The following is a 25924-nucleotide window of genomic DNA, read 5'->3' on the forward strand; positions in this document are numbered from 1 at the left end:
ATGGAGACCTTATGATACCCTAGGAAGTTAGTTTCAACTTTTAAGGGACAATGGAGTCACATTTACTCACATTTAACTAAAATTCAATTATGGTAGGACTTGATATTTTTTTTTAAAAAAAGAGGTAAGGGGAGAAATAGCAACTTAAATACTACAGATAATTCTATTTACTATTCCATTCAGTGAGGATGTACTTCAGAGTATCTAGTAAGAAATTTAATATATGCCTTGTCTTTCTATATTGTTCTACTGCTTTCCTCTTATAAACCCTGATTCCAAGCTCTCCATATGCAAGATGTGGGGGGAAAATGGAAGCGAGGAAGAAAAGAGAAGTACTGGTGGACAATTTCAACTCACATTCTTGAATCTCAGACCAACTGTTTGGTCTTTAATAGTGAATCTGGTATCCTGAGTTCCGTTATCTACATTACTACGTTAGAACCTCTTCATCTTGGAGACCTGCCATAGAGAGAGGATAATTTTGTTTGCATGATATTTTTGTCTTACTCACTGACTCTATTATATTTGCTTGCCCCATCAGTTTCTAAAATGCCCATTTCCAAAATAATTTGAAATATCTTAAATGTATTACTTCATATGCTTTATATGCTTCATATGCTTTAAGGATAAAACAAAATAGAGACAATTTAAAGGAAGCATGCCACAAAGTAGATGTGCTATGCAGATTACATTGTATAGACCATAAATTTGCTGGCTAATGGAAGAGAAGACCTCTGGTGACCAATTTTGAGTTTTAGATTTCAAGTTCTCAAGTCAGCTTATAAAATTAAAGATTATTAGAATATCTGATTCTTGAAGGATTAAGCATCCTTAATGGAGAATGCTTCTTTGTTCTGCTCTATAAAGAACTCTGTTAAAGAATTCATATCACCTGTCCATGTAAAAAACTATAATTTCATGATGATAGTTAAAATCCTTAATGCAATCTCTCAATAAATAATCTTCTTTTACCTCTTACCACACTGTGACAGGGAGGCACAAATTGCCCCATGGGCAGTTTTTTTTCCTTTTGCTAAGGAGACTTTTCTGCCATATGATCATTGATTCTGTAGAGTCATGTCAGGAGCAGAGAAAGGGAATCAGACTTTTTTCTACCTAGTGTGGCCAATAAATTAGGAAATTATAAGGTTGCAGATACTCTGTCCAGAACACCCACTCTACCTTTTCACAACTTTACAAAGTGCATCAGAAGTTAATTAGCCAGAGGAGTAAAGTATATGATGAGCTAGACAGGAAATCAGGCAAAGTGATACTGGGAATGGTTGTAGTCGCCCTGAAGGAAAGGAAGATCTCTCTGGGGCCATTACTGTCTCAGAAGCTACTTATGGCATGGAGCAAGGCAAGTGAAAAATTATTCCCATGATATGTGAAGAGGCTAGGCAGTGTGTATATTGGTCTAGCTCTTGAGGAGTAGCTACTGCCAAAGGGACAGCACTTACAAAGTAAGGGAGTAAAGAGTAGAAGGAAAAAAAAGATGAAACACCAGAGATTTCAAGAGGAAGAAAATCCATCTGAAAAGATAGAACATGTTTCTAGGTTACCTGACTAGTAAGATGGAGGACTAAACATTTTCTCCAATCTTCATTCAATATCCCCCAGCTAAAAATTATGCAAAAAGACTAAGAACCTACATCTTTCTCTGTAGACCAAGATAACAAGAAGTAATAGCCTGAGATATTAGTAGCAGAAAAATTTAATTATTAATTCCTAATGTTCTCATGTAGCCTACCTTCCACCACCAAGATTAGGATTTGTATTCTGGGATCTGGAATCAGCAGTTTCCTTGCTGATGCTGTTATTGTCTTTGTCAAAACAGCCTGCCTCTGCCTTCATTCCTTCATTGTCTTGTAACAGGCTGCAGACTTTCAGCCCTATACATTCCCCATCCCAACATAGTAGAAACAAGCATGTTCTGCTTGGAATAGCAAGTTGCTATGGCACCACTTGAGCAGCTCAAACTGTTCGAGGAGTTCAAGCAGCCTACTGGATTATGGATGGACTGCATTGGGCCCTTCAAATGTAAAGGACTAGTTCACACACATGAGAAACCAAAAGAAAGTGTGTGAGATCCAGCTGGACCAGTTCTAGCCTCCTAGAACTCACAAACTGAGGCCAGTAAAGTGTTCCTCAGCAGTGAAGGAGTCTGAGATAGATTTGAGATTCAAGCTTATAGGTGTTTATCCTTAAAGAGCAATACAGGAATATGAGGGGAAAAGATTGATGGTCCCAAAAATCTTAAGAGGAGTAAAACTCATTTTAAAATGTGGAGCACAGATAAAGTAACAGAGAGGATATTAAAACAGAATGGAAACAAAACCACATCTAAACAAGTATTGATATCTCTAAATAAATATTGAAAGACAAAGAAAACTAAACCAAAGAAAACTAATGATGATGTTGATTTCTAAGATTTCTTAACAGTAGTAGAATGTTCCCAAATGGTTCAAAAGAGAAATCAGAATTTGAGTTCTACAAAGCAGAAATAATTAATAACCAAAAACTCCTCAAATCCAAGGTGTCAGATCTCGTGAAATAAGTGAATAAGAGAAGAACTGATGGTATTACAAGTATATAGAAGTAAAGGACAATCTGGAAGCAGAGAAGCAAAATTCAATAACATTTAAAAAAAAAAACACGATTTTTATACAAATAAAACATATTGATGTAATAGATAGGGTACATAGAGACAAATTAAAGATTACAAATCTCCCAGAAAAATACAAGAATAAAAAACACACTGAGTACCATAATACCAGAAATACAAGAAAACTCTTCAGAACAAGATAAAAAGTGACAATAGCTAGAAGCCCTAGATTGCCTCTAAACAATCAAAATAATTTAAAACAAACTCTATCTTACTAATTCAAAGATACAGTTTTTTAGATCAGGATTTATTAAACTTCTTCCATTCACAATCCCCTTTTCATCCAAGAAATTTTTATACAACCCCATCTCAAATCTGAGCTGAGGTGTTTCTGGCCACGTCTATGAGTGTGCAGTGCAAAGTGTGCAAGTTATATGTTCAGATTCAAGACTATAATGAGATTGTGTGATGCAGGATGGATAAACACTGCTAAAAATATTTCGAATTTATGACTTTTGATTTTGAATTAATTGTTGGTCATTACATTCAGAAACCTTTACTTTTGCCACATTTAATTTTGTGTTCACCCCATATGGAGTTGTGACCAAGTTTAAGAAACTTTGTTTTAGATTACAAGCTCCTCAAAGATGGGAATTATCTTCTTTCTCTCTTGATTTTTCTAGTACTTGGCATAGTGCTGGATACATGAACACGGATACTTGGTCAATGCTGATTGATTAATTGAAATAGTGATTAAATTAAAAATTGCTTGATAAGTAATTGTACAAGTGACTAGGGCTTTCAAATTTAATAGAATAATTTAGAGAAAAACAAATAACATATCTTTTCATAGGTATAGCTGGAGAATGGATTTTTAACCAAATAGGAGGTAGAGAAAGTTATAAAAGAGCAGATAGATAATTTTGATTACAGGAAATTGAAAAGTTTTTACATGATAAAAATTAATGCGTATACAATATGTGTATATCTTATATATAAAATGTACATGTAGGATGAGAAGGGAGATAGTAATGAAGAGGGAATTTTCTCATTTTCTCATAAAAGTGTGACATTCAATATATTTACAACTAACAGAAATACGTATGACCCAACTATTTCCCCCAATAGTGAAATGACAAATAAATAATTTTAAAAAGAATTGCAAAGAACCATATGAATATAAAGAATACTTCAAATTTCTAATAATAGAAATAAAAATTAGAACAATCCTCATATTTTATCATCATGCTAAATTAGTTGGCAAATAAATGACAAAAGGCAGAAATAATCTATTTTATAGGGATTATGGAAAGTCAGAAATACTAAAGGTATTGCTGGTGAAGCTGTGAACTGGTATAGCTGTTTTAGAAAGCAGTTTGACTTTTTTATAGAGATAAAAATGTTCATATCCTTTTAACTCAGGGAATCTGCTGCTAGGCATGTACTCAAATGAGCAATGAAAGAAAATCTCCAGATACTCCAAAATTTTGATAGCAACTCTTTTGCACTAGAAAAGAACTGGAATTATTTTAGATTCCAGCAAGAAGAGAATAACTAGATAAATGTAATTTAATATTACCTTGTTGTAAGAAACAACGGACAAATACAAAGAAATGCAAAACTTTATAGAACTATAACAAAGTAGATCTAGGAAAACAATTCACATAATGATTATAGCAATGCAAATGAAAAGGACAATCATAAAATGAAAAATTAGAATGTTGCAAAATTATAAAAAAATACATTTAGCCTCTAAGAGAAGTGAGAAGACGATTCCCTTTCCCACCCCCACCCCCCCACCTGCTCACCTCTGCAGAATTGAAGCTAAATGGTTGTGGAACATTGAATGTAACTTTAGACTTTTGATATTTTGGTTGTTTTTGATAAAATTTTCATTTAAAAAAATTCTTTGATATGAGGATTGTCTTTGAGAGAGATGGGAGGAAGGATATAAGGGGAAATATAAGAGAGATAAAAGAATATAAAATCTATTTTTTTAAAAGGCTATAAACTACAAAATATAAGTTACATAGGAAAAAAGTCCCTTTATCAACAATTGAAAGAAATTTGTCAAAAAATAAAAAGACTGGAATGTAATCTGACAAGAATTAGATTTAGCCCAACGTTTCTTAGTATATACCATGATATACTTAAAAAATGTGACCTGAATATTAAAGGTCATGCCATAAAACAAAAGTTATAGAAAAGTACTGATTGTACCTTTCATAGTTATGACTAGGTATGAATTCTTTTTTAACTAATTAATTTTTATTTTTAAAATGTTTTTAATGATTTTTGATACCATTTTCAATTATCAGTGCATAATTCCTACCCTCTTTATCTTCTTGTAATCCATTCCTTTTGATAAAAACATAGGGAGGGTGGCGGAAATGTGCAGCAAAATCAACCAATGCCTTGAAAAGATTTGACATTATAGGCAATATTCTCTGCCCATATACTCCCATTCCTTATGCAATGTTACAGGATAATCTACCCTCTTTCTGTTGAAGGGGGAGGAACATGTGCCTTCTTATGGCTCATCTTTGGCTCTAGGCTTCGTAACTATTTTTGCATGTGTTATTGCTATTGTTTTATAACTTATTTGTCTTCATCTTTCTAGAAGTGTGATAACATTGTATTTATTCATATATTACAGCTTGGGTAGCTACTACTGAATCCATGGTGTTTATATACATATTTTGGTGTTGATGAGGTCTTTAATTTTTACCATCGACCTCCTTGGAATATGTACTTAGCAGTAGGATCTCTTCCTCAAAGGGTATTGATGTTTTCATCATTCTCTTTGAAAAATTCCAAAATATTTTACGGAATGGTTGAATAATTTACAGTTTCTCCAATAGTGCATTTGTGTGCCTGGTTTTGTTTTTTTGGGTTTTTTTTTTTTTTTTTTTTTTTTTAACCTCTCCAACATTAGTTGTTACCTTTTGTCATTTTTACCAAATTACTGGCTATAATTTGTAACAACAGGTTTGTCTTGATTTCACATTTTTAAATAATAATTTGGAGCTTTTTTTATGCAATTGCTAATACTTTGCAATTTTCCTTTTGAGAAACTGGCTGTGGAACTGGAGGACCTGGGTTCAAATCCTGCCTCTGATGCTCACTTCCTGTGTGATCTTTGGGAAGTAACTTCACCTCTCTGAGTCTTAGTTTCCTCATCCATAAAGCAAGGAGGAATGAATTAGCTGGCACCCCGAGGTTCCTTCCATCTCTAGATCCTTTGACCAGTTATCTACTGGAGCATGGCTTTTGGTCTTCGATATTTCTGTTAGTTATCTTGAATGTTAAACCTTTGTCAGAGATAATTGATACAACGCTCTTTCCCCCAGGTAACCACTTCCCTGTTTATCTTAGTTACAAAACCTTTTTCAATTTTTCATAATTGAAAATAGCAATTTTATCTTTCATAATCATTTCTATCCCTTGTGTCATCAAGAATTTAGTCCCTGGTAATTCCTTCTCATTGCTTCTGGTTTTCACCCTGGCTTTTAAAGGCCTTCACATTCAAACTCTTGCTTAACAATTGCAGACTTATTATATTCCTATATATATACATATATATATATATATATATATATATATATATATATATATATATATATATATATATATAGTTTGTTTTTAAGCTAAACTATTAGCTAGCTCTTTGTTTAACTTAGCATTCCATCTTCCATCATAATACGTTTGAGTAGTGTAGTGTGAGTAACATACCCCATATTCTGTTCTTGTTTCTTTCACTTAGAAATCCCTGCCTTCCATCAAAGGTGAATTCAATTTCTACCTCCTACCAGAAGCTTTTCTTGATCCCCAGTGTCAGAGCCCCAGTATGGCACTCTACCTTCTGAAGGGACTTTGTGTTTATCTATCTGTATAAAAGGTGTACTCTTTTAAGTAGAATGTGGGCTTCTTGGAAGTAAAGACTTTCATTTTTGTTTTTGTATTCCCAGAACTAAAGTCAGTGACTTGCTTATAATAGAAATATTTGTTGAATTGATAAAGTTGATCTCCCTAAATTTATTAGTAATATTTTGAAACTTAGAGTTATATGGCAGAACCTCCCAATTCCCCAAAAGAGCATTTGTCATAGAGTTTAAAGAATCTTGGTAAGCCCATCCTACATTATTGACAAAGTCTGTAATTTTCTGAAACAAAATAACTTCCCCCCACGTTTTATATTTGAGTTTTAAAATTCATTTTGGCCCAAAGAATATAATTTATTCTTTAAAAAAAAACAGTTGAATTATTGCTATATTTTAGTGTAGAAAAATCTGAAAACAAAATCTCCAACTTATATTCCTTGTGACCAAACTGTCCAGTAAGTGTTTTGTTGGTTAATGGGCTACTTCTATAACTTATCATTGTACTTATTTTTCATGCTTTTTTACTTAATTCATTAATAATTTTATTTCTTGAAAAAATTAATCTCACCTATTTTATTTTCATTCATAACAAAGTTGTTAAAATATTTTAAATGTTTTTAAGCAAGATATTTATTTCTTGTCTATTTTCTTTACCTTGGGGCTAATTTTTTAAATTGTAATTTCTCTTTATATAACAGGGCCATTATCGTTTTTGTGATGCTCTTTCAATGTTGGGGGAGCATTCCTGGGCCCTAGAAGCAAATGAGAGAGCTCAACATCTTTGCCGAAACTACCCAGATGGAATGAAGGATCTTACTCAACAGAACATAAAATTACAAAAACAAGTGGAAGAATTAAGAGGTACTTTTAATTAATGTAGTACAATATTTTCTTTTTTTGCTTCAAGTATTTACAATAGAAGGGACATGGTGTAGGGTATAGAATATGGAGCTTGGAGTAAGTGTTCTAATCTTACCTCTGACATTTAACAACTATTGTTAACCGTGGGCAAGTCACTTCTCTTTGTCCCTTGGACAGTTCATTGAGACTTATCTACTTAGTTATTGAGCACTGTGATGGACATTGGTGGAATTCTCTTTGCTGAGAGAAGCACAGTATGTTTTTTGTGGCAGATAGAACTAGGTTGTGTGATAGTGTTTAACTATCAATTCAAAGTATGTTAGTTTTCTATTTCAGATGTTTTATAAACCTAAAATTATTTATATAACAATTAAAATAAAGGATGAAATATGTTAATTTTGACAACTAAAAAAAAAGCCAGTGGTTTTATTACATTGATGACTTTTGTGATTAATTTTCAAAGGTTCAAAACATGGTAGTCATCAGATAAGGAAATCGTTTTATGGAAAAAGGTAAGTTGATACTAGATCATTAGTAATTGTATAGAGTTGCTGTGGTTATTTGCTCTAACAGCCACTAATAGCTTTAGTAGCTTAGAAGTTAGAAACAAGGACAGGTTTCTTAATTTAAACCATCTTTTTATTTATATTTTTCCACCTCACTTTTAAAAATTATTCATTTTGAAAATTCTCCAGTTCATCTCAGCTAATCAAATCATTGAACATCTTTTAAGCGCTTTCTGTGTGTTGAACACTGTAATAAGGATTAGGAGAGATGTAAAATTATGATTGTCTTTTTCTTCAATTTGCTGATAGCCTAATCATGGGAATTACACACTAACATAGATAAATATAACACAACATTACAAACCAATTACATTAAAGAAACATAAAATCAAGCATTATGTGCAATCAGATGAGCATTATTTTGTATTTATTTTTCCTCTAAAAATAAAGTGAAATATCACGTTAGGGGTTACAAAAATATACATTATATTTTAGTCAGCCCTATAGAAAAATGTTAGAGCAATGTTTCTCATTGCTCTAACATTTTTAGCTTTGCTGTTTGATTCCAAATAGCAGTGGGGAGAGTCTTTATTTATTATTTTTTTTTTTTTTTGAGTTAATCCTGGAACTATGTGCCAAAGTTGGAGAGGGCAGTATAAGTTAGAATTATTAATATAGTCTTCCATTTCTGCCCTGTTAGAAGTAAATCAGTGGTGGAGACACTATGGTAGAATTTGAGAAGATAAGGGCTTCTTATTTGCCTCTGCTGTTTACTACTTATATGATTATAGCAAAAGTAATTTAATTTCTCTAAAGATAATAGCATTTTTATTGCTTACCCTGACCTACTAGAGTATTGTGAAAAAAGCATTTTATAAACCTTAAAGCTCTTTATAAATGGAAGCTATTATTGTATATTAGATTTGGGAGAATAGCAGGAGCCAGATAATTTTTTTTCAATTACATACAATTTTATTTTTTCTCCATTTACATGGAAAAATAATTTTTAACTTCTTTTATTTTTTTAAACAATTTTAAGTTACAAATTTTCTCCTTTTCTCCCTCACTTCCCCCCTCATTAAGACAATAAGCAATTTAATGTAGGCTATATATGTGCAGTCATGTAAACTGTATTTCCATGTTAATTGTGTTGTGGAAGAATAAACAGACCAAAAGAAGAAATCAAAAAAAATAGACAAAGTGAAAAATAGCTGCATTCATATTTCACCAGTTCTTTCACCCTATGTCAATAGCTTTTTTTTTTGTCATAAGGGTTTTTTTTGGAATTGTCTTGGATTATTGTGCTGCTGAAAATAGCTAAATCGTCATTCATAGTTGATCATTGTACAACATTGCTATTACTGTGTATAATGTTCTACTGATTCTTCTCACTTCATTTTACATCAGTTCATGTAAATATTTCTATTTTGGGGGGAAAATCTGCCTACTCATCATTTCTTATAGCACAACACAATTCCATTACTGTTACAAGAGCAACTTGCTAATAGTTGCTGGGGATCTAAAAGCAGAATAGATTCCTTCATGTGAAAGGATATAAGATTACAAGGAGACTGAGTCAGTTGCATTCTCTGACCTCTCTTCTCTTCCCTCTTGCCTCCAATTTATTTCATTCCTAATCCACAAGCAAATCTGTGTCAGTAAAGGCTGCTTTGCAATTCCTTCTAGTGTGTTATGATTCACAGCTGTGGGAGCTTTCGCACTTAGGGGTGTTCCTTAACACATTACATTCATCTGTTATAATTTGTTCTAGCATTCTTCAAATGACTGGCGTCCTCTAAATTTCTAATTTTTTGTTACCACAAAAAGAACTGCTGTAAATATATTTTTTACAGATAAATCCTTTTCCCTTAAAAAAAAAATCTCTTTGCAACTCAGACCCAGTGGTGGTATTATTAAATCAAAGGGTTTGCACAGTTTGATTACTGTTTGGCAAAATAAAATTTTTTATTCAATATTATTTAATTTGGTTGCATGACTATTTAGCTAATTGTTTAATTATTTTTACTTGCCAAGAAATAGTCAAAATAAGGAACAAATGCTTTATTTTCTTAATTACTGATTGTAGTTTTAAAATTAATAGTGGTGATTTGTCAGTGATACCCACATTTTGGTTATTTGCAACTTCAGTTGAATTTTGTTATTTTGTTTCACACACTGAAGATGGTAGCTGTTATGGTTAAAATAGGAAGGAATGGTTATCTTTAATTTACAAACAAAAGACTTTCTCTTCAACTTTCCTAAATGTATGTTATGAGTTTCATCTTAAACACAGTTTTTCTATAAAAATATTTAATCTGTGGATTTAAGGTTACTTAAAGTTAAGTCCTCTAAGTCCATATTAACATTAACAGTGTTTTTATGTTCTAAAATTCAATGTGTCTCTGCTATCATGTATTTATTTGGAAGGTTTTAAATACAATATATCATAATCAGCAGCATTAAAACATTAATTATTTTTTTCTCCTAGGTTATCTTCAGGTTATAATTCTCCAAAACCTTTACATTATGGTTTTCTTAATTTTATGGAAACCAATGAAGAAAACAAAGTATTGAAATTAGCATCAAAATATCGTGATTATTATCATTATCAGAATTTGAAGGTAAACTCACTCAAAATGGTCGTTTTTTTTCAAATGCACATTGTCTGATGGTTGGAACTAATAGTAGAACCTAAAAATTTGGGATATTTGACGCTTGTTGCATAGTGATAGTGTTTCCATTTTTTATGAATAATTATTTAGTTTCTTACAACTTTATAAATAAACAATTCCAGAAAATTCTTTCTAAATAACAGTTTAGATCAGAGATTTCAAAATTTATTGCTCTGTTGCCTACATGAGGCTTTGTTGAGATAAATGTTATTAGATGATCAAATCTTTAAAAAGTAACAAACATTTCTATTGTAGGAGCACCATAGGTGAATACTCTTTAAGTTTTACAAAAAAAAAAAAAAATCATAGTTAGAAGAAAACTCAGGAATTGCCTAGTCTCCCTCCCTCATTTTAAAGTGAGAAGAAAACCAAGTCCTAGAGAATTTAAGTGAGTTGGCAAAAATCATATAGATAATAAAGTAAGAAGTGGGATTTAGACCAAGTTCTTTTGACTCCTGAGTCAGTGATCTTTCTCCTACAGTGATGAGCTATACACTGATTTAGAATCATGGGATTATAAATTTACATTTGGAAGGGACCTTAAAAGTCATCTAGTCCATCTTCCCTAATTGGAAAAAGTAGAAACTTTTATTTTAAGCCCTACTTTTATTTGCTTCAGTTTATGATTGTCAATTCATAAGTAGCAGATTGGGCTTTTCTTTCCCTGTTTTCACACTCATTGTTCTCAGGAACTTCTAAAACTAGTAGTAAAAGTTTATATATGCTAGTATTATATTTAGAGGAAAAGATAGAAGAAAGAAAACGTCTATTAATTTTAATTTTTCTTTCAAATTCAAATACTGTTTTTTTTTAATGTCACTTAAAATTTAATCTGTAAATCCAAATATTTTTTATGTATGCTGTTGGTATTTGTATCATTTTTATGAGGTTTCTTTTCCCCCTCTTCCTTTTTATTTATTTTTATTTTTCTAGAATGATGCTCAGTAAAGAAAATGGGTTGTGAGGAAGGAGTTAAGACTTCATAATTAAATTCCATTTTCCCTAATGTCAGTTATTTTGTAAGATGGTGTTTCAGGATCTTACATCAATGTTGTACTTCATTTAGATGGAAAATGTACAGAGAAATGAAACTGAATATAAGAAAACTTATTTCCATATAATATAAACTTAAATTATTAGCAAAAATGTTGAGAAATCAGAAAACACAAAGACTAGGACCAGCAGTCACACTGCCCAGAGTTGTTCCTAGGATGTGGTGAACTGGAGTGAAACTGTTATTTAAAGCAACTGAACCACTGTTGCCTGGGCAGGTAAGGAAGCAGCACAACCAGGTGCTTCTAATAGAGTTGCTTATATTTCATATCATCCTATTGTGAACATTACCTTCATTCCAAAGGCGAAGAGATTTTCACTTGGCCCCTTCTTTCCTACACAGCATTCACATTTAGTGTTTTCTTTCCCCTTCAAAGTTATTCTTAATGTTCATTTTAGTTTTATATTTATATATGAATGGATGGACGGATGATGGCTAGATAGATTGATTTTTGATACTTCAGAATAGCTTCATTATTTATTGAATGATGGAGTTAATTCAAATGTTTATATTTGCATTGGTCTTTTTTGTCTTTATTACTGATGCCAGTGTTAAAACTTTTTTTAGAAAGTTGTAAAAAGTAGCATTTTAACTGTAAACTAGTCTCTAAGTTAACATTGGATTTTGTGTTTTTTAAGACACACAAACTCTCCACCTCCCTCCTCCAGAGTTTTATGATGTCATAGATTTTTAACTGGGATTTTAGTGGCTATGTAGTTCAATCTTTTCTTTTTACAGTTGAGGAATTTGAGGCTTAGAGGACTTTAAATGATGATTAGCCCAGTTAATCCATGTCCTTGAATATAAATCTACTATTCTTTCCAAATGATGGGGAATAAATGTAGAACCTAGCCCTGTACCATCCATCTTGAGCAGTCAGGTATTTATTGGGAATTATCATGTTCCTTAATTGAAAGATTAGTATATAGACTAGTGAGCAACTTACATGTATTCACAGGATATTATGTAAGTAACATTAGTAAAATTACAACAGGAAATTATGTAAGTAACAAGTATCCATTTTCAAAAAAAGGCACAAGTATGGAATCCAAAAAATCATAGTCTAAAAAAGAAACTACATCTGAACAAAAGAAGTGGCTTTTGCTAAGATACTGATTAATCAGAATTAATAGATTGATAAGAAAGGAATCTTTTGTTTTGTTTTTTTAAGTCAACATTTATTTTTATGAAATATCTTCAAAGAATATCACCCATATTGTTTGTTGTATTTGATTTCTTTGATCTCCTGGAGACCTTAGACTTTTTTTTCCCCCATGCTAGATTTCAAAATTTTTTTAAGAATTTAAGAAATTGGGGAGTTTATAATGCTGTTAAATAGATCAGTTAGACTTTACATGTGTGTCTTTGGTGTGTGTATACATATATGAATAGAATCACAATTCTATATATCTTGTAATATTTGTTTTGTTTTTTGAAAATTACTTCTAGCAATTTAAAATGCTTCTAATTATAAAAACCAATTCCATGGAAAATGCAACTGAAAGATTCTTGACAACATTTTTTAACACATCCTAACAATGGGAGGTACTGTGGTACAGTATAATGAATGCTGGTTTGGATTCAGATGACTTGGATTCAAATCCTGACTGCTTATCACTTAGGTGACCCTCTCAAGTCATTTTTGCTCTTAATCAATTTTTGTTTCCTTACCTGTAAAATAGTCGATTTTGGTTTAAATGATTGCTAAGATTCCTTCCCAATCTAAATTTACAGTGATCTATTAGCCAGATATTAGTCTATAAATGAAAGGGATAAAAAAACATAACTGATTACAGTCCCTACCTCTTGTGGATCTTGTTCTTCCTCAGGAAGTGATAGCAAGTATGGTAGGAAATGAGTAGAAATGGTTGAATTTTTAAGGATGTTTAGAATGAAAACATGCTACTTATAGGAACAAAAGTATACTATATATAAAATGATCTTTACACAAGGTACATAGTAATAATCAAACCCTTACTAGAGACTTTTGTCCTTTTCTAGGCAATTTTAGAGACATGAAGCACTTAGAAGGGTTACAGAGAATAGTAACAACCATGATTAAAAGGCCAGAAAAAAATTAGAAGTTATAAAGAAATAGATTTATTCAAATTAGAGAAGAGAATCATGGGGGATAATAATGTTATATCAGTGAAATAAATGACTGTTTTAGATGCATGATAAAAATTTTTATATGGCATATTTTTCTTAATGATCTCATTTTGTTGTTATGGATAGGTATCTCGTGAAATTATGAAATTAGAAAATAAAGACTATCCTCCAGATTTGCCACCAGGTAAGTTAATTTTTCTATTTTATATGTAAATTTAATGCTAAGTTAAATGGTGTTAGTACAGTGGTACCTTTCTGAAGCAGGTGAAAATATATAGAAGCAGGTAGATGGCCTATCCTATTGGAGGAACAGAAATGAGGCCAGTGTCTCTAGATTACATGGTAGAGGGAGAGGCAATTAATGTAGTAAGACTTGAAAGGAAAGATGGGGCCAAATTATAATGGACTTTAAAAGCTAAACTGAGGATTTTATATTTGGACCTGAAAGTAATAAAGATTCACTGGAGTTTTTAAGTGAGGCTAAAGGGTGATATGGTTAGACCTGTGCTTTATGAAGTTCACTTTGATAGCCGAGGAGAGGACGAACTAGAGTTCAGAGAGACATAACATAGAAAGACCAGTCAGCAGGCTGTTATAGTAGCCCATGCGTGTGGTAATAAGGGTCTACAGCAGTGAAATGATGCTGTCAAAGGAGTTTATCCTAGAGATGTTAAGGACTTGATAACTGATGTGATCTGGGAGGTGAGAAAATGAAGAATAGAGATTGACATACCTAGATTGTAAATCCAGGTAACTGGGAAGGTGCTGCTGCCCTCAATATACTAGAACTGCCAGGAAGCAGAAACTGCTTCATTTAGAAACATGGGATAAGAGTAGAGGCAGTAAGTAATGAAATCAAATACTGAGGCTTAACAGGCCAAGATTGTCCATAGGATAAGGGAAAAGGATCTCAAGAGATAAGAACAATGTAAAGCTCAGGTGATTTTCCAAAAAATTAAGATCTGGAAGGGTAGAGAGTATAACCAGTGTAGAATTGATGGCCTGAGAGAGTTGAGGGATTGGAAGTCTCAGTGAAGATAAAGAGCAGAGTTGGTGAATGCACAGAGGGATAGGTGAAATAACAAGAATTCTTGAACAAGTGAAGTATAGTACTTAGTGAAGTCATGAATTCACATAGGAAAAATAGCTTCAAAGATTTGCATTAACCTTGACCATGTTTAAAACATTGTCTAGTCCAGCTTTTTCACTTTAGTTTTCTTCTACAGCCTCTATTGAGTGTTACATAGCAAAATCATTTGTCTCGAGCAAATAGCCAATGCTGTCACATAGAGATTATCATGAGAACTCAAATAGAAAAGGAATCGTATATTAATTTTAATTTTTAGGGCCACTTTCTAATTTTGTTTGGGTCAATTCCTGTATAATGTGGTGTTGGTAGTGGTGGTGTTGATGGTGTTGTTTTGGGTATTTTAGGCTGAGGAAAATGAGGAAAAACTTAATTTCACAAAGGTAATTAGGTCTTCCAGATAAGAATTTCCCAAGTAATTGGAGTTGGCCCTTTTCAGTATCATATTTTGAGGGGTTTATTTTTTTGTAAGGATGAGTTGAAACCATGCCCCCATGTAAGCTTTATTACTTAGCTATGTGACATTGTATCTCAATCAGTCCTTCAGTCTATCTGAAAAGGTCTTTCAACTGGAATGAGCAATCCAAGAATTGTGTTTAATTAGGCTGAGAAATCTTTTTTTTTTTTTTTTTCCTGAGGCAATTGGGGTTAAGTGACTTGCCCAGGATCACACAGCTAGGAAGTGTTAAGTGTCTGAGGTCACATTTATTTGAACTCGAGTCCTCCTGACTTCAGGGCTGGTGCCCTATCCATAGAGCCACCTAGCTGCCCCTAGGCTGAGGAATCTTGAGCATACCCCAAGGATTATTTTTAAATTATCAGACTACCTGAGAATGTTTTGAATTCCAGAAATTGGGATGAGTATGGAATTCTAGCTGAAAACTACTTAGGAAGGGGGACTACCTGGAGAAAGAGAAAATGCCTCAAAGGCCTTGCAAGCTTCAAAAAGTACAAAAAGATTTTTAATTTCTTATCTTTCCATTGGTATCCTAGTAGCATTATTGCATTACTGGCAGTAGTGTCTACACTGGGAATCTAAGACCAACTGAATTTAGGGCTTTATAAGGAACTCAGGAAAGAAACTACTCTATCCTTAAAGGGAACTTCTTTAATACTCCATAAATGGGGAAAAGTGACATGCAGCAGTGAAGAGCCTTATCTATTTTCTAATAAGCTTGAGACCATTAACTTTATACTCTGAACATCCTGATAGGATATTGTGTCACAAACATTTGGAGATATGTTTTGTACATGGTCTCATTGTACCACCTTAATAAATACACCTTTTTGAAAGCTACTTTAGGCTGGCTAATTGAATGATGGGCAGCTAGCACAGTAGATAGCTTGGAATCAGGTTGAACTCACCTTTGTAAATTCAAATTTGGCGTCAAACACTTAATAGCTGTGTGACCCTGTTTGTCTCCATTTCCTCATCTGTAAAATGAACTGGAAAAGAAAATTTTAAGTCAATTCAGTATCTTTGTCAAGAAAACCCAAATGGGGTGACAGAGTTGAATTTGATTGAAATGAACAATAGCAGGAAAAACTGAATTATTCCTATCTGATAACTGTTATGGGGTAAGAAGGGGAACAGGGAAATAAATCAGTGAAAGCTTGAGCTGACGACATTGAAAAATTCTCTCTGACCTCCAAGAGGGTTCTAATTAGTTCTAAAAAGCTGACTCATTAGTAGGATTCCTCAGTTTACATGGCCATATTTTTGTGGAAGTCTTTCTAAAATTCACTGTATGATTTCCTACCTCTTAATAGAATAAGGTTATGGGGAATTCCATTCTTTTATTTTAAAAATTTACAGCCATGTGGCACAGTGCAAAATTGCACATTAGATGCTGTAATCAGAGTTTAAAATAAAAAAACTAAGTAAAGTGGAATGTTTTTAGGCTGTCTTTCTTATCTTAGTAGAAGTTATACTCCTGGGTTTTTAGTTCAGTAATGGAGGCAATTGGTCCTTTGTTGTGAGCCAGGAAAAAACCAGATGTTTCTTTCTTTTTTACTTTCATATTGCCTTTTACTAGATCTACAATTTCATTGATGTAGCAATATTTCATTAGTGAATATCACAATTCATCTGTGTGTATGGGCTTAAATACTTCATAGAGGATCTCTCCAATATCCTTGAGGCCTTCTTCAAAGTCTTTTGACATGTCAGAGAAAACAATGTAGATATTGAGCTAGCCATTTCTTATACTTCACTCTTGCTATAGAACCAGCTCATCTCCTTTTGTTATATATTTCTTACCTGATATTTCACAATACTCCTTAACTCTTTATTTTTCCACTTTTATATTTAGCAGTCCAGCTAAACAACTATTTATTAAATACCTTCTTTGTAGCAGGCACTAGAAATACCCAGACAAAAATGAATGGTTCCTGAACTGAACTTATATTATTCTTGAGGCACCCACCATAAATATTGATAAATAATTGTCAGGTAATTTGTTGGAAGGAGGGACTTGACGAACAATTGTGGAGCATCAAGAAAAACTTCCCTCAGTATCAGAGCTGGATTCCCTCTTTGGTCTTCCTGATTCCAGGCCCAGAGTTCTATACTCTGCACCACTTAGCAGCCTCTGGGTACAAATGCAAGAGAGGAGTGCCAGGGACAAAGTCCTAGGGGATATCTATGGTCAGTCAGTAGGAAGGCAAAAGATGAATGAGAGTCTGTCAAGGAATACTGAAGAAGATTAGTCAAATAGGAGGGAATAGGATCAAAAAAGGAAAAGGTAACCAGGATAGAGAGGTGGCCAAAAAGTATCAAATGCTGCCAAGAGGTGAAATAAAACCTAAAAAAGGCCACCCAGTTTAATACTGAAGAGATAATTGGTAACCTGGAGAAATGTTTTCTTTTCCAAATTCCAATTGCTGGTTTTGGAAGCCAAACTGCAAAATCCATCCATTGTCCAAATTGGCCTATCTCCCTTCTTGTATTCTGATCATAAACATCCTTGGTAATTTTTATTTAATATCACTTCTTAAGTGTGAAGATCATCAGTGGTAAAGTAATGCAAAATTGTGTAATTTCATGTTTCTTATTGAGTAACCAAAAATTATGGCATTCCATGACTTGAAGCTTCTTTTAGCAGGGAAATGTTGTTGGAATGATTGAAATACCTGAACAATCTTTCAAATGTAATCTACTTAAGTCTTCTCCTATTCAATTCTGTGCCTAGCTTATAGTCATCTTAACACCTTCAAGATATGTATTACTTTTAACTAAATGGTTTGTTCGTCCAATTGCTTGTAAAAATCTAAGCAATGTGTTTTCTTCGTCCAATTGTGTTTTTTCTATATGGGTAACTAGACCATTTTTTTTTAATTATGAATTTTATTGAACAGGCTCTGTGGTATTCCAGAGCTCATTGCAATTCATGTAATATTTTCTCCAATTAGAGAACATTTAAAGAAGTTGGCCCCAAATAAAAAGTCTTTCTTTTTGAGACTTTGTGTAAAATATATTATAATATCCTTTATGAATGTGTTTCTATTTGCTGTTGCTATTTACTGGATCATTAAAGTTATGTCTGTGATTTCCTATGGAATCTTGTATGCTTTTAAACTAAACTTGGAAGACGCATTATTGAGGAGAGCCTCAGTGTTCTTGATTCTTATAAAATTCCTTTTGCTTTACAAGTCTTTTGTATAAATTGTTCTGAGTATACTCATTTCATTTAGCTTCATTTTATACAAGGCTTATTCCATTTTTCCAAAAGTATTCTATTTGTCATTTTTTATGGCAAAATGCTTTACTATTATATTCACCTTCCGTAATTTATTGAACCATTACCAAATAATTGGGTACTCCCTTAGTTTCCACTTCCTTATCATTACCAAAAAAAAAATGTTGCTACAAATATTTTTTGTACATATGGGTCTTTTTCCTTGTTTCTTTGATTTACCTAACCTGGTGGCAGTAGATTAGTGGGCATGTTACTATTAATGTCTAGTTTGAAATTGCTTAATAAAATTCTTGTTCTAAATGCTCTTTCTACTACATTATGCTCTTCTCACTTAACTTCTATAAAGTTCTCTCTCATTTATAAAACTGATGAGACTTAACTAGATGATTTTTAAGTTTCCTACAAATTAAATTCTCTGGATTGAGTTTAATTATAAGTAGTTTCTTTGGAATTTTTCAGTGTTTGACAAAAAATAGCACAATTAGGTTTATATGGATTCTCTTTAAATTTTAGGATGATGTTGAGTTACATAACTGTAGCTTTAGTTAGCTATTGGTAAGGACTTTCTCATGTTAATCTGAAATCAACTTTTCTGTAACATTGGCCTACTGAAAATATTTCTGCCTTTTGAAGTAGCACTGAAGAAATTTTCTTTCTACTCAATTACACTAGCTACTAGCTAAGTCTTTCTCATTTGATCATGATTACAATCTTGCTGTTACATGTATAGTGACCTCTTGATTCTGTTTACTTCATTATGCATTAGTTAATATAGAATTTCCCATGTTTTTAAAAAAATCCTCTTCATTTCTTATAGCACAACCCCATCTTGTTCAGTTATTCCCCAATTAATAAACACATTCTCACAATTTCAAATTTTCCATTTTCTTTGATCTCTTTGGTATACAGACTTAGTGGTGGTCTAGCTAAATCAAAGAATATACAATTTTATAGCCCTTTGTGCATTGTTCCAAATTCTTCTCCAGAATAGTTGGATCAGTTCACAACTCTACTGACAGTTCCTTAGTGTATATATTTTCCTTCCTCCTTTCTAGCATCTGATAGGTGTGAGGTGTGAGATGCTTCATTTTGCATTTCTCTAATCAGTAGTGATTTAGACCATCTTTTTTATATAGTTAACTGTAGAGATTGCCTTGTTTTTGTTTTGTTTTGTTTTGTTTCCTGAAAACTGTTTATATCATTTGACCATTTACCACTTGGGGAATAGCTCTTATTTTTATAAATTTGATTCAGTTACCTATATATTATCGAAATGAGACCTTTATTAGAGAAGCTTGTAAATTTTTTTGATATTGTTTTATTTTGGGGGGTACCTTTTTAAGCAAATTTAAACTAATTAAACGAATCAGTAGTTTCCCTGATCATCTTTTTAAATTAGATCTGTTTTTGCTTTTGTTTTGTCTGAAATCTTGATTGCTATCTTAACTTTTTTACTTCAGCTAAAGTGTAATATGTCCTGCTTTATAACTCTATGTGTGTCTTTCTATTTCAAGTGTGTCTTTTATAAACAAGATATTGTTAGATATTGGTTTCTATTCCTTTCTGCTATTTCTAGTACATTCTTCCATTTTATGTCTTAGTTCATCACATTCACATTCACAGTTATGATGCTAATTGTGTATTTCTCTCTGTTGCATTTTCTTCTATTTATATTTCTCTTTTTATCCTTTCCCTTGTCAGAAATATATATATATAATTTTTTTTTTTTGCTTTTGACCATTGCCTCTCTTAATCTGCCCTTCCTTTTATCATTTCTCCCTCTTTCTTTTATCCTCCTTTCCCTCCTATTTCCCTGGTGGCTAAAATAGATTTCTATACCAAATTTAGTGTTTGTGTATATGCATGTATGTATTCTTCCCCTTTGAACAGATTCTTTTGAGAATTGAGGGGCAAACATTGCCCATTACTCCTTCCCCTATTTTTCTTTCCACTCTAAGATCTCTAAATGCCTCTTTTATTTGAAATAATTTTCTTCATTCTCCCTCTCCCTTCCTCTTCTCTCAGTGCATCTTTCTTTGTTTTTGAGATCATTGCAACATAATCAACTCATTCCCATGCTTGCTTTCTATGTAGACTCCTTCTAACTGCTCAAATAATAATAAAATGTTGTTTTCCCATATATGAATGTAAAGTTTCATTTTTCTTGAGTCCCTCATGATTTTTCTTTCATTTTTACATTGTTATGCTTCTCTTGAGTCTTGTGTTTGAATGTCACATTTTACATTCAGCTCTGGTATTTTCATCAGAAATGCTTAAAGGTTCTCTATTTCATTGAATGTCTATTTCTACCCTGAAGGATTATACTCAGTTTTGCTGGATGGGTAATTCTTGATTGCTATCCTAGTTCCTTTGCCTTTGAAATATCATATTCCAAACTCCTTTATAGTAGTAACTGCTAAATCCTATGTGATCATAACTATGGATGGATGTGCTTTCTTTCTGACTGTTTGCGGTATTTTGCAGTATTTTGCTCTTGCTCTGGGAATTCTGCTATAATATTCTTGGGAGTTTTCTTTTTTGGATCTCTTTCAGGAAATGATCAGTAGATTTAAAAAAAAAATTACCCTCTGGCTCTAAGATAATAGGCAAGTTTTTCCTTTATAATTTCTTGAAATATATTTAGGTTCTTTTTTTTTATTATTATTATGGTTTTCAGATAATCCAATAATTCATAAATTATTTCTCCTCAACCTTTTGTCTAAGTCAATTACTTCACTGAAGGGATATTTTACATTTTTTAAATTTCTTTTTTATTCCTTTGACTTTTTAAAAAAATATTTCTTAATGCCTCATGGAATCATTATCTTTCATTTATCCAATTCTAATTTTAAAGGAATTATTTTTTTCAGTGAGCTTTTATATCTCTTTTTCTATTTGGCCAATGTGGCTTTTTAAGGTGTTTTCTTCACTATTTTCTTTTGTGTGTGGGAGTACCTCTTCTACTAAGCTGTTAATTCTTTTTTTCATGATTTTCTTATACCATTCTCATTCTTTCCCCATTTTTTTCTCTACCACTCTTACCGCTGCTCTCCTAGGGGTTTGGGGCATATATTTTTCTCTTTTTTTTTTGAAGGCACTTAGGATTAAGGGTCACACAAGTAGTAAGTGTATGAGACTAGATTTGCACTCAGATTGTTCTGAATCCAGAGCCCACGTAGCTGCCCCAGTTTTTTTACATTTTTAAATAAAATTTTATTTTATTTAGAAATGGAAAAAAAAAACAACCTATCATCCTGCTGCAGGTGGATTTGGGTTTTCTTTATCTTTTCTGCCTTCTGTTCTAGGAAGAAATTTAACTACTGGAGGTTTTTGTTTTTAAGAAAGAGTGATAAGATCAAATCATTGTCTTTAATATTTGGCAAATGGTATTATGTGAGTTGTTTTAGAAGAGGACTATAAAAATCAATTGGGAAATTTTTATTATCTAAGTAATTTTTAAAGATTTGGCCTCAGAATCAAGAAAGCTTGAGTTCAAGGTCTCAGACATGCTGGTTTTGTGAGGCTGGATACTTCTCAAGTCTTCAGGCAATTCTCTCAGACTGAGATATAGAGAAAATGCTGCTTAGCATTGGTAGAAGGACTTTTCTTATTTTAGATTTCCCTAGATTAATAAATAAGTTCAGTTCTTACCTCTTATAAGTGATAATAGCCTGGAATAGATTAGGGACAGTGAAAATGAAGAGCAAGGTAGGGGTACAAAAGAGATTAGAAAAGACAAGAGAACTTAGTGATTGTGTATGTGGGATGAAGGAGAGAGAAATGGTAAATGTGGTTTAAGATATTAAGTTGATGTTGCTATCAGAAGTAGAGGATTCAGAACAGGAAACCAGCTTTTGAGGGAAGTTGAGTTTTAGTTTTAAACACACTGTGTTTTATTTACTCCTAAAAAAGATTTTCTGGCAGGCAGTTTAGATGTGAGATGCTGAAGATTTAAGACTTTTGAGATATAACATGACTAATGGAAAAGACTGATGAATTTATATTTGAGAAGGCTTGGATTCAAGCCCTGTATAATCCTGAATGAGTTACTTAACTTTCTAATCCTCAGTTTCCTTATTTGTAAACTGAGGATAATATTACCTGGACTACATTCCTTACAAGACTATGGTTAGGCTCAAGTGAGATGATATATATAAAGCCTTTTATTTAAAGTTAGTCAATCTACTGGCATTTATTAAATGTGCCAGACATTTTATTAAATACTAGAGATACCAAGAAAGACAGAAAACAGTCCCTATTCTTATGGAGCTCAGTCTGATGGAGGTAAAACATGCAAATAACTATGTACAAATAAACTATAGATAAAATAAATTAGGAGGGATGGCATTGAGAGTATCTTTTTGTGGTTGTTCTTATTATATAGCTGTTGGATTTATGAACATGTAAGTTATCTTTATGGCAAAATTTGCTGAAACAAGAGGAAAAGAAAAGTAAAGGGAGAAAGCTAGAGAACCAAATCATCCTACATTTCTAGAAGCATTTCTTTTCAAAGGTTAGACAAAGGAAGCAGAGCTTATAACAGAGAAGGGGAAAAACAAATATTCAGGATATTTTTGAAATCTGTTTTTTTCTAATCTTAGAGTATAAATTTTACTGTGTCCAGCATTAACCTACTAGCTGCATAATGAAGAGGTTGGTTTCTTACAAGTTTGCTTACATTTATGCATTACCAACTAATTGATACATGTTAGTAAGAACTACATTGAATAGTATTTTCCCCATTGATTTCTCTATTTTATGGAAGATGGAGTAGTTTAATAAAGCAAGTGGAGAATTTATCAAGCCCTCTTCTTTTAGGAGAACTAGACTTTTGTTAGAAGTTATAATAATTGATATACTCCAATATTAATATGGCTTGCCACTGTGCTAAAAGTTTTTTATTGTGAAATCATGTATAAAGCTTCATTTGATTATGTATTCTGTCTTATAGTCTAGCAATAAGATGATTTTCCCCTTTATTATATTAATACAAATGATTTCCACCACATTTCCCTTTTAGATATATAGATATATATATATCTGTTCAAGCATATAGACATATACACAAACATCAAAATTTCTTCTATCCACAGGTCATAATCCTAAATTTAAAGGAAAATCAAAGAATAAAAGCGATGATGTAGGAAAACCAAGGTATGAATTTTTCTGATGTGTTAAGGAATCAAATTATAAATTAATATGTTTCTTTAAGTGTATTGGAGTAATATGTTATATGGCATGTAATGGCTGCATTCATAATAGGATGCTATGCTATACTATAAGCCTCTTTAAATTTCCTTTTTAAGAATTTTTAAAATTACCTGTTTACTTATATTTTCTATAATTTTTCTAAAATGCAAGGATACTGTCACTCTTACTCACTAAATTCCAATTGTTGCCTTTGCAATGTTGCCTTTAGGATCATATACAAGTCTCTCTGTTTAGCTTAAAAGCCTTACAGAAGCTAGCCCCAATCTGCCTTTCCAGTTTTGTACATTACTCCTTTAGTTCAACACTCTAGTTCAACTAAATTAACAATTTGTTATTTTTCATAGACAATACTTTCTTGGCTTTTAACTGACTTTCTTTCATGCCTAGAATACATTTCCACTTTACTCCTGCTTCTTAATTATTGTTTTCTTCAAAACTCTTTTCTGGCAATTTCAGCATGAAGCTGGTCCTTTTCTATCCCTGCTCCAGCTTTAAAAAAAATAATAATTTGTACTTATTTTGAATATATTTACTTCTGTATTTGCTATTTCTTCTGATAAAATAAAAGTTCCTTAAGGGCAGGTACTGTCTGTCTGTCTCTTTTAATTCCTAGAACTTAACATGATACTGGTCATTATGAGTGCTAAATGTTTCTTGATTATTAGGACCATTTGCCACTTTATCAACTTGACTAAATTTGCTTAACTTTTGAATATATCTTTTTTAAATTCTAGCTTACAACTGAATTTACAAATAGATTTACAAAGCTTATTGGACAAACAATTCAGTAAATCCTCCAGAGCTGTACAACAGGTAATTATATTTGTTGACAAGAATAACAATTCACATTTCAATCATGCTTGCCTCTTCACAATCTTATGAAGTGCCCAGGTTCACATGCCAGATAAGTGTTAGCCCAGATGTGAACTGAGGTCTTTTAACAAGTGTTCTTTCCATGTCTTTCCAGTGTTACTTAAGTGAAATAAATATTTTTGGTAGAAGACAGTATTCTGATCAAAATATATTGGCAGATTTTTCTTTTATTCTTTGCTAAAAATAGATATTTCTAGTCATTGTTGATATTTGCATTTCATTTACTCATTTTTACATACAAAATTTATTAAATGTGTTTTGGCAAAAGTTCCAAATTAAAGTCAGTGACAATAATAATTTGATAATCTTAATGATAGTCAGAAAGTTAAAATGTGTTAGAGGAAACAGATGTATAAAATTATCCTTAAAGTCAATTAGTTTTATAGACCAGCAATTATTTGTGTTTCAATTGCGTGAGATCTGAAAGTAATTCACAAGTTAATTAATTTATTTTATTATTTATTAATTAAATTAATTAACTGCCTATTCCTAAAAACATATTTAACATAACTTTTCTGTAGTTGATGTATTTTTTGTGCATAATGTATGTGATTAAAAAATCTTTAGTCACTTGTGGTAAAAACTCTAAAAACTATGGGATAATTAGAAGTTTAGTTCTTTGACTTAAGTAAATATAGATTTAAAACAACTTCCTATGAAATTGCATTTCTGTTTTACAGTAATGTGCCCAAAATCACATAATGCTTTTTGAACAGTTTAATAAGACAAGCATTTTTTTTTCTTGAAGCATGTTAAACAGTCTTTTGTTTGTAGTAGGGAAATTAATAGATTCATTATACCTAAGTTAATAAGAAAAAATTACTCTGTGTAAATGAAAATACCATTTTTGAAAGTATGATAGAAAAATTGAGAGAGTTTTTTTTGCAATATTAGATTGAAGAAAAAATAGTATCGCCTATGTGAGTACATATTTTCTGTATGGTTAAAAAAAAAAAAAAGATAAGGGAAAAAGAAGGCAATGTGATAAAGTAGAAAAAAGCCCTAGATTAGAATCCCATCTTTATTCCTTACTACTTGCATGCACTTTGGATAAGTCATTTAATATTTCTGACCTCAGTTTCCTTATCTACTAAATGAAATTGTTGGGTGAAATGACCTCCTTCTAATTCTTATTCTGTGATCATAGGCTACAACATAATAGGACAGTGAAAGATATTGCCAATTTGTAGACCTTTCCCCCACTTTTGTAGACATTTTTCCTCACAACAGCATTTGTAGTTATTTCATTGATAAACAGATTGAATATCTCCAAAGTCCATTTTAGTCCTAAAATTCTGCTTTTTTAAAGCGCATATTATTGACAGGTTTAGTAGTTAAATATTTACAACATTAATAGAGATTCCTTA

The 25924-nt window shown here is 32.0% G+C and overlaps 1 protein-coding gene across 3 annotated transcripts in view; it reads left to right on the forward strand.

Annotated features, from left to right (window-relative positions):
• TTC3 (tetratricopeptide repeat domain 3) overlaps window positions 1-25924 on the forward strand; it is a 165134-nt gene that overhangs the window by 51937 nt on the left and 87273 nt on the right. For all 3 annotated transcript variants that reach the window (XM_051984857.1, XM_051984856.1, XM_051984858.1), the window contains exons 12-17: window positions 7185-7347; window positions 7811-7859; window positions 10342-10474; window positions 13815-13872; window positions 23567-23627; window positions 24419-24497. In XM_051984857.1, the coding sequence (XP_051840817.1) occupies window positions 7185-7347; window positions 7811-7859; window positions 10342-10474; window positions 13815-13872; window positions 23567-23627; window positions 24419-24497 (543 nt within the window). The remainder of the gene's footprint in view (window positions 1-7184; window positions 7348-7810; window positions 7860-10341; window positions 10475-13814; window positions 13873-23566; window positions 23628-24418; window positions 24498-25924) is intronic.

The sequence above is a fragment of the Antechinus flavipes genome, chromosome 3, assembly GCF_016432865.1.
Source record: "Antechinus flavipes isolate AdamAnt ecotype Samford, QLD, Australia chromosome 3, AdamAnt_v2, whole genome shotgun sequence".
NCBI classification, from domain to species: Eukaryota; Metazoa; Chordata; class Mammalia; order Dasyuromorphia; family Dasyuridae; genus Antechinus; species Antechinus flavipes.